The 18392-nt window shown below is 35.3% G+C and overlaps 1 protein-coding gene across 1 annotated transcript in view; it reads left to right on the top strand.

The window, feature by feature from the left end:
• The first annotated feature begins 7074 nt into the window (after positions 1-7074).
• The window catches only part of LOC117326882, a 43814-nt gene continuing 32496 nt past the window's right edge, over positions 7075-18392 (top strand). The window contains 10 exon segments of the mRNA XM_033883681.1: positions 7075-7141; positions 12557-12593; positions 12906-13101; positions 13190-13442; positions 14076-14200; positions 14918-15041; positions 16267-16452; positions 16984-17100; positions 17706-17860; positions 17957-18078. Coding sequence (XP_033739572.1) covers positions 12557-12593; positions 12906-13101; positions 13190-13442; positions 14076-14200; positions 14918-15041; positions 16267-16452; positions 16984-17100; positions 17706-17860; positions 17957-18078 — 1315 coding nt within the window. The 5' untranslated portion in view covers positions 7075-7141.

Genomic DNA, 18392 nt, shown 5'->3' on the forward strand with positions numbered 1-18392 from the left:
TCCTTCCTCAAACGATGCTTTTGAACAAATTTGGTCGATATTCATTCAGTAAATTATGACTAGTAGGGATTTTAATGAAAAGTTGTCGGACGACAAACGTCACGCTATGGCGTAAGCTCACTTGTTCTTTGGACTAAGTGAGCTAATAAATAAATCAAAGCTGTCGGTTGGTACATAATATATGATTAACCATAACTACAGAGATAATTTAAAACCATATGAGAGTGTACCAATAGGTTTCCTTGATATTGTTCCGTTTCATTCCCATTTGTATTCATATTTATTGTTCCTAATGACCCTTTTTAGTGTTGATTGGCCGAAAATGATAATAATGAACAATTTTCCTGATAAGTGAACAGTTGGGAAAATTTCACAAGATATAAAATATTCCATCATCAGTTACTAATGCAACAGGTTATGCTTGTGTCTACAGGAGATCACAGAGTGGTGTTGGCACCAACCATTGAATTATTAAATATTGGTTTTATGTTACACGGGTGTTTTTTTTTCTACTTTTCTATTTTTCTCCGTTTCCTCTTAATCCTTTGAAAATAAGGGAATTCTGTGTAGGACATTTAAGAGAAATAGCAGTAGCATTTCTACAGTTAAAATTGGAGATAGCTGTATATTGGCCATTGTTTCTCTCATTAGTCTTAAAATTGAGAAGGCATAGATAAGGACCTATATTAGAAAGCCTGCAAATGAGGAACTTTGAGAGATAGGGATAACGAACTTCACATGTCAAAAATCTAAAAAATCAACATACACAACAAGAGACAAGAGGGGATCCACATATCATATCTAAGAGGTTCTTCAAGGACTTTCCAAGAAAATGCGAAAAAAAAAATATTTTCGGATGAACGGTCCACGGACGAAGGATTTGTGTCTTCACTACTTTAACACCTGAACTGACTTGTCTAAACAAATGTTACAACAGAACTGATTTGTGTCTACACTAATGTTTCACAAGGACTGACTTGTGTTTACACTAATGTTACACAGGACTGACTTGTGTCTACACTAATGTTAAACCACGACTGACCGGTCTACACTAATGTTACACCAGGACTGACCTGTGTCTATACTATTGTTACACCACGACTGACCGGTCTACACTAATGTTACACCAGGACTGACCTGTGTCTACACTATTGTTACACCAGGACTGACTTGTCTAAACCTATGTTACACCAGGACTGGCTTGTGTCTACACTAATGTTACACCAGGACTGGCTTGTGTCTACACTAATGTTACACCAGGACTGACTTGTGTCTACACTAATGTTACACCAGGACTGACTTGTGTCTACACTAATGTTACACCAGGACTGACTTGTCTACACTAATATTACACCAGGACTGACTTGTGACTTCACTAATGTTACACAGGAACGACTTGTGTCTACACTAATGTTACACCAGGACTGACTTGTGACTTCACTAATGTTACACCCGGACTGACTTGTGTCTACACTTATGTTACACCTGGACTGACCTGTCTACACTAATGTTACACTCAGAACGCAGGTGCATTTAAAGCTAGGATGTAGACATGTTATTACCTAATCATACACAGATTTGTCATATTTGTCATATATGCCTTTTCATGATTTTTTGGTCGTACCCTCATGTATGACAGACAGCACGCGCTGGCATTCATTACCAGAAGTTCAACGAAACTACTTTTCCACGCGTCGTCGAATATTTGTAAACAAACGTATATGAAAACACAACATCCTAAATATAGTATGGGTATCATGCGACAACATCGTTCGAGGTATGTGGTATTGTCAGAATCAGATAAGAACCAAGTTGGGACAAAAGTGTACTAATATTTTGCAACGATTTACAAGATCCATATAACATAAACTTGCCCCATGACGAATTTCATTTTTGAGTGAACATTTGTAATGCTATTATTATTCAAACTACTGCAATAACGGTTACCCTAACTGCCACGCCTCAATAACTCGTATCTCCAAACCAAGTTCAAAGGTAAAATGGCCTCTGCGGGCAGCTATTGGTAACTTTTAACTGACGACAGTTATTGTGAATCAATGCTATTCATGAGTGCTGTGCAAGGCTGTCGAGGGACTGAAACAAAGGTGTACAGCAAGAAGTATATGAATACAAAAGGACAGGAAATAGGAAGACAGTTTCATTCTTTTATTTAAGTTTGCATTCCTGTATGGTTACTGATGATAATCATGTTTTATTTATTCAATAAATTTAGCCTCTTTGAAAAGAGAGTAAACAGACCCATGCTTAATAATTTTTATCACATTCTTAATCAAATCAGTCAGGAAAAGAATTGTGAAACCTATTCATCGCGTCATGGTCAAATAATATCAAATATAATAATAATAATATAAGACATAAATGGTGTTAAAATAAATAATAGAAACATAAAGGTATCTCAGCTAGCTGACGATACGACGCTGTTCATGAGGTACCATGATGTTAAAAAGGCATTGAACTTGGTCGAAGAGTTCGGATCAGTGTCTGGATTGAAATTAAATAAGGAAAAAACAGAAGGAATCTTTGTCGGAAGTAATAAAGATAAAGACGAAAACTACGCTGGGATAAAATGGGTAAAGTTAGTAAAATCCCTTGGGGTATATTTTGGTAAAAATAGTAAAGTTTGTTCCAATCTTCGTTGGAAAGAGAAGATAACTAGTATTGAACTTTTACTTAAAAATTGGAAGAAAAGAAAACTAACACTCATTGGGAAATCAATAATCATTCAAAGTTTAGTCATACCAAAGATAACTTTTTTGGCTGGTACAATTGGAATAGATAAGGATACAATTACAATTTTAGAAAGGATGATATTCAATTTTATATGGGATGGAAAACCCGATAGGGTAAAACGAAAAATAATGATCGGCGATTTTGAAAAAGGCGGATTAAATATAAGAGATATTGAATGTCATGTCAACGTGTTACGTATTTCATGGATAAAACGTCTAATAGATGAAAATGAAGCTACATGGAAAATAATTCCACGTTTTTATTTCGAACAGTTTGGAAAAAGAAATTTAATTTTTAAAATGAATACAGGTTCCGTAAAACTGTTGCCGAAGAAACATGAAATAACACATTTTTATATAGACTTACTAAGCGCTTGGTATAGTATGCAGATAGACAACAGAGTGAAGAAAAATTATAGGGAGATAAAACAACAAGTGATTTGGGGAAATAAATATGTCACATTTAAAGGTAAAGCTCTGTACTACATGAATTGGATTGACTCCGATTTGATATACATAAATGACATTATTGGTGATAATGGCGAAATAGATGATAAGCTTATTTATCAGAAATTAAGATGTAAAAGAAATTGGATCGCTGAAATATCGGCTATAAAGCGTGCTATGCCGCGAATTTGGTTAGATGCACTACGAAAAGAAAAATCAAAGTCAGTTGTACAGATCGGTTGGTTTTGTCTGTACAAAAGAAATAAAAATGGCAATATGCCATTAGTTAAAATAAGTAATCATGATTTGTATGCGATATTACGAGATACAAAAGCGTATTCTTCCCATAACTTTGATAAATGGATAGAATGCTTCAATATCAATGAAACATATAATTACACTTTTAAAAATCTGTTTCGTTTTATATTTTTTTTTAACAATAGAAAATGAAGAGAAAATATTTCGTTGGAAGTTACTCCATAATATTATTCCAAATGGTGTTTTACTAAAGAGATGGAAAATTAAGTTACATGAAAATTGTGAAATTTGTAAAACGAAGGATGATTATAATCATTATTTTATTGAATGTTGTGGTATTGACCCACTTTGGCATCACGTTAATCAATCGCTAATTAGACTTGGTTATACTATCGATCTAAGGAATTTAAGGTATATAGTTATTGGGTACAAAATTGTTTATACAGCCTATAACGATATCAACAGCCTTTTATCACTTATAGGGTTTGTTATATACAAATGGTATCACCTCAGTGAAACAAGAACTAAATATGTGGATATAGTTAAACTTTTTAAATACGAATTGAGTAGGAAGCTTTATCTTAAGTATTACCAAAAAATGTCATTGTTACACAATTTTGTGTAAAACAGTATTTTAGTGAAGTAAATGAAATATCAGACATGTTCATGTATCAAATATGGAAATTGTTGTATGATATAAAACATAATGAATTGATTAATACGAATAAAAAAAAAGAATAAAAATATCAAGCACAATGATGAGAACAAAAAGAGAATGAAGACATCAGCTAATGCAGAACTTAAAACAATTTATTATGATATGACTAAAAAAAAAAGTTCGAAATTGGTTTATTCCAAGTTGTCAGTATGATTGTAAGAATGTGTACTATATAGAGAATATCAGTCAGTGTGCTCGGCATTGGGTCTACAATGTTTACATTTTTTACATTATGTCTATAGTCTGTTTCAACTATTTGTGTTATCCTTCTTTCATTTGTATTGTTTATACATATATCGAAGATTGCTCAAAATATGTTTGTACAAGTTTTGTTTTGTTTTTGTTTTTGTCTGCATGTGTGCAATGTTTGAAGCCAGAGAGTCGGGTTTTGTCATTATAAGTATGAATAGAATGTTTTCGGTATGGTGGTTTGGTTTCGTGTTCTTGTCTCCGTCTAAATGATGTATATCAATTTGTTGTCCTTGTAAAAGCGAGTTGTACATGTATTATAAAGTGTGTAAGATGAGTTTTTTTTGTTATATGCAAATGTGTGTCCATTTAAATGAGTGTAAAACAGAGAAAAACATGTTTAATGGAAAAATATAATTTGTGCAAGCTGAAAGTCGAAAACAAATATATATTCTCAGTTCTGAGTGCAAAAAAAAAAAAAAAAAAAAAAAAATAATAATTCGTGTTAATATAAGTTATTACATTTAAAAAACATTGCAAAGAAAATCCAGTATACTGAAATTAAACAGGGGACTTTTTTTCTGGCGTGTTGATATCTAACTGTTATATTATGTGAAAAACCAGCACATGAAACAATGTTTTGATATTGATAGTGTTTTCTTCATCAAATGTCTGTTGTTTTCACTTGGTGTGTTGGGTCAACACTCAGCAAGTCAATATAAATGATGACTTTACACTATTGTAAGTAGCGTCATAGAGTGTACAAGCGGACTTTTCCAACTACGTGTGAGTTTGAGCTATCCAATCCCTACCTGTCATACATGTTTTGTTAGTGCGGTTGTAAAGATTTTCATTTAGTTTACTGTTTTGATCTGAGCCATGAATATATATCTGATCTTTGATAACTTTCTTTTTCAATAACTTGTCACGTAAATTTATTGTTTGTTACCGTTGAATGGGCCTACCTTATTTCCAAATGAGATCATAATTTTGACTTTTCCAAGGTCTTCCCAAGGCATCAACTACATATCTCGAATCCTTATGTTGTTTATTTCGAAAATCGAATTAATTTGGATATGTAATCATCACAAAATTAGCAATTGGGAAATTGAAACATCACACTTAACTAACAGCTTAGTTGCCAGCTGTCCTACAGGGGATACCGCCCTTAAACAGCCATAGCTGTTAAGAGGACAGCATTATATTCTAAATAGAATATTGACACTTAACACATCATTAGGGCCAATAAATGGTGGGCAAGAATTTATCAATCGAAACAGAGGAAATATGTTAAAATAAGTTGTTACTTAAAATGATATTTTGGATGAAGTTACTCATATCTTGAGGCTGTTTAATGTGACCGAGTGTAACTTGGGACCTACTTGGTGTCTTCAGCAGTATGTAGAACTATAAAATCGGCATCAAAAGGAGGGACTAATATATTTAACTCTCCCAACACACATACACAACACGAATGTATCTCGCAACACAGAAGAAGCCATCCTTAAACGGCCATAGCAACAGACGACTTAAAGTTATCCTCCTGAAGAATTGGGAATTTCGTCCTCGTCTTTCTTTCAGGGGACATTGGTACACCTAAATAAATCTTTTGTTCCCATTGCAACACTTGGGATCTCAAATCCTTCCTTCCTTTCCTCACGACTTTGTCTTTCTGTGGTCTATTTTGTTCTATATATTTTTTTGATTGAAGAATATTTCATTGTCAAGATGGTACAGACAAAGGGAATTGGGCAACAGGACAAGCCTATAAAAGCCCTCTCCTTATGATATATATATACAACATAATGTACATAACGAAAATAAATATGAATGCTATAACTAATAACTGCAAAGAGATTCCAGTACATGTATATTACTAAATTCAAGCGGGAAATTGAATGATGATATTGACTGATCATACTTTTTAATCACTTAAAAAAATAACAACAGACAAAAAACAGTCCATTCACAATCAATAGCCTGTGCTATATTCATAAAAGTGAAGAAAAAACAGTTATGGTAAATTTACAATTTCAAGTATTGAGTCAAGAAAATCGTCTGGTATCGACAATGAGTCTCTGAACCAAGCCAAGAACGGATTTGTTTAAAATTATATCCACATCAAAAGAACCAAATAAAAATAATTGTGTATTCTGCAGCATATGATCACTCAGAGCTGCTAGAGAGTTGAAAAGGGTTGCCTTTCAATGTTATAAAGAGGACAGTTTAGAAAGAAGTGAGAACAATCTTCAACTGGATAAATATGTTCTATATATGTCGCCTATGACCCTTGCTGTCGGAAGGGCGTTAAACACCAAAACACAAACCTGATTATGGCGATTGTCTTTGTAGCAAAGACACTCATTCACTGATAGTTGCTTTAATAAAGTTTAGTTTGTTGTCTACATATTGCCTCCATTGTTATTGTCACTGTGATATTGAAAATTTAGGTACAAATGTTTACGATCGGTAAAATGAAGTTTAAAATCCGTTGTTGGAAATGATAATATTGCTATTTCAATGGGAATATACAGCCAACAACAGATAAATGGTTACATCAAACTCGAAGGTATACTTCTAGCTGTAAAGTGGAGCAATTGAAGTAATTATTGGGGCAAAGAAAGACCCAGTGACTCCATAAAAACCAGGTCAACATTTGATAGCACCGACAGCTATATTTAAGGCGTTCGAAGATAAGACATCATACTCTGTTCCAGGGAGGGAACAAATCGTGTGTGTCACCTTTTCACGGGAAAAAGTGGATGTGGAGACCATAGATGTAAGTAGGATTGGTCCCATATGTCAAACAACGAGGACATGATGAAGCCTCTGTTTTGATAGAATGTCATTGTAAATACTCAATCATTAAGTATACTACAAAAAAAATACTAAAACAACATCTTAAGGAAAGGACCTGGAGGATTTTACGGTGTATACAATGACGTATTGATTGATAGGTAATTGATTTTATGTTCGTGTATGGTTAGACTAAGTTTTATTTTTGAATGTCCTAGAAGGAAAAGTAAAAACATTTGTAAACCTCTGGTATGTCTCGGCCAGGAAAAATAGCTTTTCTCATGTGCATCAATCGATTTGAGATTTGGACTGAGGCAATGTCAAGGGCACATTCTTAAATACATCAGGAAATAACGAGGCGAACAGTAACTATTTTGAAGAGGTAATTAGCGTTGAACTACTGTACTGAAAATATAACGTATATTGAACTACTGTACATGCATGTGATTGTTTTCTCCGCAGTGAGGTATGCTTTTCTCATACGGTGACAAATATTGAAGTCGTTATGCTTTTCTCGTATATCGACGAATATTGAAGTCGTTATGTTTTTTTCATATAGTGACGAATATTGAAGTCGTTATGCGTTTCTCATACGGTGACGTATATTCAAGTAAATGTAGTATGCTTTTCTCCTACATTGACGTATATTGAAGTAAATGTAGTATGCTTTTATTGTTTAGCATTCATCAAAAGTTAAGGTCATTTAAGGATGGTGCCCTCCCCTGTGTGCATGATGCATGCATGTAATGCGTACATGTGTGCGTGTGCTATGATTTTATAGAAACCGATTGTTGTAGATCAATGCAATCATATCAAAATGTTAACGGTGAATGGTTCAGAGCCTGGTCCTCACGCTTCAATAAGAGGGACTATGTTTTTCATGTATGGCCCATCATGTGACGGGCAAGGTCAACATTCAACGTTAATTGCTCTTTGTACATCGTTAGTTTTCATGTGTTCAAGGATAAAGTAGAAAGCGCGTGGGTTACTGCTGAGAATATTTAAACACCATTTAAAAGCCGGTGTTCTAAGGCGATTAATCGTAACCATGACTGTCGCTTTCTTATTATCTTCCTTATACCAATCAATGTAGAATGATTGAAAGCCACTGTATTTTGACGGTAGAATGAGGGATGAAGGATGAAGATATTACAGTCAGTGTCAGATTTAATTGTGTCATGACGAGAAAGGTCAAATATCGGTAATTTTAAAGCCACAAAAGATTGCCCATTGTTCCAAAGAATGTGATTGTGCTAGCATACATTTCAAATACAAGGGAATAGACAGAGTTTGATGAAAGTTTATTGTACAGAGGTTGTGCACTGCCTCAACGTAGAGACTCGCATAAGGTGTGGTTTCGAGTCTCATATCAAGGTGATGTACAGTGTCTTATATTTTTAGATATGACTTTCTAGTGGAACAATAAACAATGGAACAATAGTACGATTTTGATCTCATAAGTCTCAGCATAACTATCATATCAGTCAAAAGAGACAGAAAGCAGAAAAAAATTGTGGAGAAAGAAGATTAAAGATAAGAACCCAAATGTATTCGCCTCGATTTAGGTTCTTACGTCCTGTAGGCAAGGTAGGATTTTGGACAAAGATATCCGCGTATAGTTTACAGATAATTTTCAATTCATAACATTTGAACAAAAACGCTTATTGCTAAAAAATATCGAATGCAAATTGAATTTGATAAAGAATCACTTTTCTGAGTCGTGGCCGGGATTCACTTTTCCGGAAAGGTTTACAGGATGAAAAGACAAAATTAAGTAAATTAAATATATGTTGCGAGTTTATTTCATTGTGTTATGAACAAATATAACGACATTGTAATCTTTTCTTGTGGAATGGTCGCAACGAAGTTGATATTGGCCGTCCTTTTCTCTGTGTTGAGAGTGAACATATGTCACTGATTTCCTGTGGTATTAGAGACAGACCTTAACTTCTTCATAAGTAGGTCTTACACAGGTAAGAGTCCAGGGGTACCACCTTTTGCAACATAAACTCGGTGAAAGCACTGCCGTATGACTCCACATATTGTTCCATTTAAATACTGCAATCATAAACATATCGGATATCTATCTGACCTTGACCGTAAAGGCCATGTGACAGATAGACGTAATGCGTGGGGAATATATGGGCAAGTTCAAGTTCAAAGGGTCAGTAGTGTTTAAGTAAATTAAGTATATAGGCATGAAAAGCACGGAAAGAACATTGATATTATGTTGTATGCTTGTGTTAGCATATATTTTTTATGGTAGGTGACTGTTTTCAATTTTACAAAATCCGGCAAGATCTAGATTTTTTTAGATAAAAAAGGCACATGTCTCACCTTCTAGTTTATTAGGCATTAGTTATTATTACACCCAATTGGCCTTTAAACCCGAAAATGAAGGTTACAGTTTTACATGGAAAAGAAACTATCATAAAGGTAGACAGGTATACAACAGTTTGTATAAAGATACCTTTAACGGTTATTGATATGAAATGTGTACTTATTTGACCTTTGACATTTATATCGAGATAGCACCGATCCAAGGACAACGCAAGTGCACGTTGTCAGGGCATTAAACATGTAACGGTTTCCGCCACTGTTCATTAAGATATCTCGGTTATTGAAAGACATTCTGAAGAAAACCTCCGTTGTTTTTTTTCCATCAAAGCTCAGAAAAATGTGTCTTCCATAAATACATTTGAATGTTGAACTCAGTACAATATCATATTCCATAACAACATTTCCTTTTTCCTCTCCAAAAAAGACGGACGGTATTAGATGGTGACGAGGTGTTAGCAATATAAAAACTAACTTAACACTGATAATATGATTTAAATACAGATGTCTACCACTACCTTTGCTTACTCCAATAGCATACATGTATATTTTCTCTAATAGCATACAGAAATGTTTTCTCCAATAGCATACAGGTTTGTTTTTTACAATAGAATACAGTTATGTTTTCACAATTAGCGCACAGGTATATTTTCTCCAATAGCATACAGGTATGTTTTCTCCAGTAGCATACAGGTATGTTTTCTCAAATAGCATACAGGTATGTTTTCTCCAATAGCATACAGATATGTTTTCTCCAATAGCATACATGTATGTTTTCACCAGTAGCATACAGGTACTTTTTCTCCAACAACATACAGGTATGTTTTCACCAATAACATACAGGTATGTTTTAAGACGTATTTGATAGTATTTTAATTTTTTTGTAAATGTAGGTGCTGAAGGGGAAAATAATTGATAAAGCAATAATACTCTAAACATTTTTTTTTTGATTTTTATAAAAAAAAAGCTGTTGCCCCCGTTACAAACTCGTTAGAGGCGACTCAGTTTTTTTCTTTTCTCTTCATACTAGTATTTGTCCTTGAAGGTGTATTCTTTCTCCGCTTCTGTTCTTGCTGAAACAAATTGTGTGATAGCTATCTTGGTTGATATATATATATATATATATATATTTAGGAATCGAACATGAATAATGTTAAAACGCCTGGAACGATCTTGAACATCTTGCAAATTGCTTAATACTGACTTTTTACTCTTTTTTTTCTTTTTCTTTTTTGATTCTTGGAGAAATATGGTAACCGGGTGTCTATCCGTCCATCGTAGTCCTCCTTTTGTTCGGCAATCTCCTCTTGCAGTTTTTGTCGATTCTCTTTGAAACTTGGATGTCTTATGATCACGTTTTGAAGTTGTGTGTCTCTGAAAAGAATTCCAACTTAACTGTTTTTGCAAAAGTTATTGCCCTTTTTATCCACCACCCCCCCCCCCCCCCCCCCCCCATTTTTCAACAAATTTCTTTTTGTAGGATTTGTAAACATGTTTTCTTGGTGTGTTTTCCCAAAAGAATCAAGAATCTTGATTCAATTGTTGGAAACTTCGAAGGTCTAAGTGTCATAATATTTTAAATGATGCAAAATCGAATAAATGGTGTTTAAGTAGGTGGGTTTTACACAGTGTAACACATTATTAATATAAATAGATAGTCTAAGTATAATGTATAGTTCAAACCCAGATACGAAGGTGGAACGGTGATATGCATATATTGTATGAACAGTGACAGGTTCCTCGATATATGTATGTATGCAAAAATCATCAACTTCATAGTGTCAAAAAATGCAGGAATCAGTAACATAAGTCATGAATTCATCTCTTTGTGACGTTACTTCACGTCAACTTGACGGTGCCGTTTTGAAAGGACTGATCAGCGCAATTTCTGGCCTAAAGTTTTAAATAAAACTTGAAAACTTGGAATTTAAACGTTTTCTGCTGATATCGGAGAATCTGTGCATGAAAACCTAACGTCAAGTGAGTATTTTGTCAAAACTAGTATGAATATTTCAGAAATACAGCAAAATGACCAATCCATCTCTCTTCGCTTCGACTGGTAAAATCGGCAAGTTTTAATGAGGTGAATACAAAGGTTCGCTCTGATTGATCAAAAACGAGAAAATTATATTTTCACTAAAAAGCTCACATTTTTACTGCAAAATCTTATATTTTCACTCCTCGTCGCTACAGTAAAAGTATAAGTTTTGTTGATGGGCCATAAAACAATATAATAGAAAACAATAGGGTTTATTGTTTTCTTTTTGATAAAGTAACATTTCGTTGGCGGTTTATCAAACGGGGCTCTATATCGTCATGTATTAACACTAGCCAGCCTCTGCGGGAAATGTACCGAATATCCACTTGAGTACGCCTTGAAATTGCCGATTCTCTGCGAACCTTTTACCTTGACCATTTACAATTTTTATTGTACAGAAAAAATAGTGAAAGTAGTTAGACAGCACGGTCTTTATCCACTCGAAAACATGAAACCCCATTACATAGTAATATACACGAAGAACCAATTAATATGAAATTTCATTGACTATTTTTGTCTTCCTGGTAAGATGCTAGAGATTAAGTGAACGTATGGATATATTGCTTCCGCGATTCATAGAAGCGAACTATATTTGGCATGCATTTTTTCAAAAGCTTTTCGTTTTTTATGATATATATTGACACACCTTTGGCTTTAAGATCAGCATTGATTGAAAAAAGCTTTGGGTTCTGTACCTGGCCACGACATCAAATGCCACGCGCCCGATATTTTGGGAATGGATAACGCTTTGATTTTCTTGTCCTTAACATTTCAATCTAAAAACATGTGCTGGATTCTCATGCTTTGTCATTTTTATCAGAATTTCTGTATAACGGTTTCGTCATTTTGATAACCATTTGCTATATCACATAACGGGACTTAAACTTTGGTCTTGTACTTTATTGAATATATTTCATGGTACGACCGTCTAGAATTCATTTCGTTGTGAAATGTGCTAAGAGAGGTTTTGAAATAGTCACATACATGGCAAAATGATAATGCATCTTTATCCCATCTTTGCAGATGTTTCGACTCCTGTGTTTTGTGGTTGCATTAGCAGGTTAGTAAATGGCGGTGAATAACATACCTTATAAATACTTTCTTTCAAATTCCATTACTGATAATAATGAATGTTATTAAACTGTCGGTCTCTTGCAATTCCCAATCAAATTCTATCTTTAATTCGCATTCTATGCACCAATAATCATATGAATAAACAATTTGGTGCCTTAGTTTCTGTGAAGAGCCGAATAAAACGAAGCATATTGATGATGAGGTTTCATTCATTAAGGCTCTACCATTTTAAATGTTTCTAAATTGCTAATAAGGTATGTTTTTAATACAAGTCGCTTTGGTTTGGTTTGTATTTCAGTGGCTACCAATGCCTACCGCCGCGTGTGTTACCATTCTAACTGGTCACAGTACAGGACAAACCCAGCTAAGTTCTACCCAGAGAATATCAACTCCAGTCTGTGTACTCACGTCATTTATGCATTTGCAAAGCTCAACGGAAATCACTTGAAGGCATTCGAATGGAACGACGAAAGCACACCATGGTCCAAAGGCATGTAAGTAGAATCGAAGAAAGAGCATATAATTGTATCCTATCAAGGTTAAAATATCGAAATAAGCAGCTCACATCTATGATATTTTCAGGTACGAGCGATTTAATGCGATGAAGCAACAGAACCCAAGCGTAAAGACTTTGCTAGCGGTAGGAGGCTGGAACATGGGATCCGCACCTTTCACAAGGATAGCAGCATCCGATCAAACTCGCAGGGACTTTGCCACTGATGCAGTCAAATTCCTCCGAACACATGACTTTGACGGCCTTGATTTCGACTGGGAATATCCGGCTAATAGAGGGAGCCCTCCTGAAGACAAACAAAACTTTGTATCTCTCGTTAAGGTCAGGCCATCCTGCATTAAACCATCATATTACTAATTTCATGCAATACTTATTGATGCAATGTCAATATAAATGTTTAATCAGAAGCTCTAGCATCGACTCTCATGATGTCGATTTCTACCATGGTGGGAGAAATGTTCCTCTACCGTTATGGTTGGGGAAAAAGTATTTATATTTCCGAAGTGATGGTTTGATTTTTCGATTTCTTAAATTTGAGATTTTGATTTTTGATTGTTTTTCCTTCATTTTCTAATATATATATAGATATATTTATTAGCACAATGTATCATATACACTCTGTGTTGGTGATCCGAAGATAAAGATTTGAATTTCCTGTCGTAGTTGTACCGAGAGAAATATATATAATATATGTACAATTCGTATCCATGTATGTCAATACATTGCGATCCAGGTATTCTATATCATCTTATAGACGACTTCCAAAATGATCACGTCTGGGTATCGGTATCTTTTTTTTAAGAACGCCGATGTAGCGCAGCGGTATAGGCTGCGGGTATTTCTGGCTAGGCGATTGAGTTCGAGGCCCGGTCAGGGCACGAGTCAAAAAGTTGTCTTCCTTCGTCATTTGTGTTTCTTAGCTATATATATATGTTATTGTATCTTTTTGTACAGACAACACGTGAAATATTCGATACAGACGCACAAACTAGTGGAAAACCCCGTTTGATTCTCTCAGCAGCTACAGGAGCAGGAAAATCAAAAATTGAAACTGCATACGATCTTCCCCAGCTCGTGAAGTAAGCCCTGACTTTATTTTCTTTACCAAAAAACCCTCCAGCTTTTTTATGTATTTCCTAAAAATTGGCATTTTGGAATGAATATAAATCCAATGCCGTTGAATGCTTAAAGCATTATGCGATCAATGCATTAATATAACGGCTAATGTGTATATGCTTTTACGTTTGTGATAAATTTAAGACGTACATTGAACCGTAATACGAACTCGTATTTGTGACTTTTCTTTGGGTGCGGTGCATTTTCGTCGTTGGTTTTAATTCTTTGAGATCGTTATATGGCAAGCGCTATGGAATTGATGAAAGTATAGCATTTAACATTTAAACATTTACAATCTGACCGTTTGAGTTGTCCAACTGTATGTCTTAGGCAGTATGCTTCAATAAGGGATCACTAAAATGTCAACATGAATTTCACAAGGAGCCAAACACGAACACTATGCAGCCTCAAAAAACCCGTACACACATGTATGATACACATATCCATCTCGCACACAATACACATTAAAATATTTGCTGTAGATAGTATGTGAAGCAATCAATACAATTCAAATTCAATTCCAAATTTGTTCGACTTCCATTCTTGGTTAATATCTTTTGGCGCAAAAGCATCACTGTCTAGGACATAACACCTGTATGGTACAGTTTTAGAACAATTATTAATACTGTATCTTATTTATCAAGATGTTAATTATTTGTGTTTATTCCACTATTTTATAGGTATCTGGATATGATCAACCTGATGACTTACGACCTCCATGGTTCGTTTGAGAACCACACCGGTCACAACAGTCCACTTAAGGCAGGCCCAATGGATACGGGAGAGGACGCCACCCTTAATGTGGTATGTTACATTAATCGGTGGATGAAAGAAATAAAAAATAAAAATACGAGAGATAATTGATATGTTTTGCGCCTCATATTGAAGGGGGTACTCAAGGATGTTCTTTTTAACTCCTACTATTCTATGACTATATAGGGCCGTGTACCCAAGGGCTGGTCACATTTGGTTAGTTTATATCGACGAGGTAGCACTCTTAAGTAAACAAGACAAGCGGCTTTTGCGAAATGAACAAAATCGGTGAAAAAGCAGTGATCCAATATTTCCATGAAAAGGTTTACCACATAAGGATATCCATAATGATATGGTAGGAACATTAAGGAGTAGAGTTGGCATTCCGCAGGAAAGCATACATTCCGTTATTATCGAGGATCTTGCAATGAGAAAGCTTTCGGCCTGATGGGTACCAAGACTTCTGGCAGTTGATCAGAAGCACACAAGGCACACGTTGTCGAGTGCTTATCATAACCCTTTTTGCGAAGATTCTGCAATCTTTCTTCAGAGATTTGTCACTATGTGTGAAACATGGGTCCATTATTTTACCCTTGAGGCCAAACAACAATCGAAACAATGGAACCCCTTCCCCGACAAAGAAGGCAAAAACTGTTCAATCAGCTGGGGAAGGTTATGGCCTCGGTTTTCTGGGATGCAGATGGTATTCTGCTGATAGATTTTCTCCAAAAGGGACAAACATTCAATGGCACATACTATGCTTCACTTCTGAGGCAGTTACGGGGAAACATTAAACTAAGGCGCTACGGTAAGCTCACTAAAAGTGTGTTATTCCATCAGGACAATGCTCCTATTAACAGGTCAGTCATTTCCTTGGCTACCATTCACGATTGAGGCTTCAAATTGATTGAACATTCGTCTTATTCACCTGATCTTGCTCCATCAGATTTTCTGAACAGCCAAAAAGAATAGTTATATAAAAGTGACATTGAGGTCCTTAAACACCGCTGGCAAAAGTGTATAGATACTGAAGGGGATTATTTTGAAAAATAATACAATATGTCCGGCAAAATTCAAATTCTTCAATATGAGTCTCAAAATATATCAATCAGCATTCGTAAATAAATCCTACATGGTGTCCTTAAAAATAAATATAAACATTTGACGCCTGATGTAATGAACATATTTCTTTTGTTTTATTCGACAGTAATATACTCTATGTTGTTGCGAATACAAACTGGATGTTGGGATAATTGAAGCAATTCTTCGTTATTAGGAATGGGCTGCTCATGAATATGTGAAAAGAGGAACACCGAAAAGTATGCTTAACATCGGAATGCCCTTATACGGTCGCTCCTTCACATTGAGTAGCACTAGTAACACAGGTCTGAACGCTCCCATCCGAGCAGGAGGCACTGCTGGGAGGTATACCAGAGAGAGTGGCTTCCTTGCATACTACGAGGTAAAATATTCCAGCGTTATGCAAATAATATGGGTAGGGATCTTTGTAGTATAAGCAAGCGGTATAAATCCCCTCGTGTATACTTGCTGAATTAACCTGCAATTAATAGCCCCTTATGCCAAATCGTTCGAATTAAAGTCATGTATGAAGTTTGATTGAATACCGCTGAATATGTAAGTCGCTAGCGCTGACACAAGGTTAACATGCAAAAGTACATAAAAGTTCACATATGTGCGAATGGAATATTTATACCCTCTTCGACTTCGTCTGAAGAAGATAAAATGCTTCAAGTCATATTTTCAATGTCCTAACTGGGGAAGTATCTTAAAATCTATCATACTTAGGAATTTGTCACTTTGCCAACATATTTTTGTTAATCTTTTCGGTCTTTTTCTAAACTGTTGACTTGTTCACCTAAATAAGATAAATATAGCGTTATTTAGCTGTATGTTAGTGGAGCTTACTATATTTACCCCATACTAGCATGTATGTTTAATTATCCACCACAAAGTAAATGTTTATTTCCTTCAGATATGTAAAATGATTGCTAAGTCACAGAAAAATATGATACAAGGAGAGGAAGTACCTTACCTCGTAGATGGTAACCAGTGGGTAGGCTACGACGACAAGGAAAGTCTCCGTAAGAAGGTAATGTAATAATTGTAGCCAATGTTATATTCAACTCCCTATTTGATTCCCAGCAATTAAAGTTATTTAAATTTCTGCCTATCAACAAAAAAAAGGTTATTGGTCCCTGAAAAAGGCTAAGTAAAAATGATCAAAAACAAAACATTCATTCAACGGATAGTAAAAGCCTAAATATATAAATTGGAATACTCAGGTATAGTTTGAAACGAAAAACGTGGCAATGGTTACTCGAATTTTGTGATTAAGAGTTTTCGATAGATAAGTGAACTCACGTTTCAGTAAGTAGGAATTCGCTTTATAAGGACAACCTCGTCTCTGTGATTGTATCTATAGCAAGGAGACCATTCATCGATGTTTGAGGGTAATTTATTGTTTCCTGGTGATAGCAAGGAACCCATGCCGACTTTATAGTGTTAATAACTGAAGCATAATGCCAAAGACACCTTATTATACTGACGAAGAGCGAACCAGTTGTCCCAACTCCCAAAATGCTGAGTGCTAAGCAGGAGCACTTAGCAAAGTGTGTGGCATTTTAAACAAGAGTTATCGTCAACATTACTTGAATTGCTACTACTGTGGGAACTAACGAGTATCATTTATAACAGGTAGATTTTGTGAAACAAGAGCAATATGGCGGTGTTATGGTCTGGGATCTGGCCCTCGACGATTTCAGTGGATCATGTGGAGAAGGCAAATACCCGCTTTTGAACGCCATTAATGACGAGTTGACAAGGGCTTTACCAGTTGCGGCGGTAACCACGTAAGTCACACTATTTTCCGATCGATATATTTCTGTAATCGGTCGTTTTTATTCCCTTATGATATGATAACGTTTCTATTTTATGGAATTCCTCAGCCCCGCAACAAACGTTTCCGTCACTACACTTGCACCTGTGGGTCAACCGGCCGTTGGTGTGACAACTGCGTCACCCCAAGGAAACGCCACAGTGACTTCTTCAAATGTACAACCCAATTCCGGTATGTAGATAAAATGACTGATAATATCTCATCCGAACTTCATGTTTATATGAAATGTTTACGTTCAAATTTATAAATTTTCGAATTATGTTCTATGAAAAATTAATGCATATAATGACATCTACCATTAATTTTATAATGTGTCTAGGAACCACATACAATTGCCTGCCCTTTAAGGTTACAGATATTATACTCATATTGATGTAGAATGAGATTGGGAAAGTGTGATTTTTTGCTTGTTCAACGTTTTATCATCATCTATGGTCATATAAGGACGGTCTCCCTGTGCGACATGCATGTATGGTGTGTGTGTG

This window comes from Pecten maximus, chromosome 1, assembly GCF_902652985.1.
Source record: "Pecten maximus chromosome 1, xPecMax1.1, whole genome shotgun sequence".
Classification (NCBI taxonomy): domain Eukaryota; kingdom Metazoa; phylum Mollusca; class Bivalvia; order Pectinida; family Pectinidae; genus Pecten; species Pecten maximus.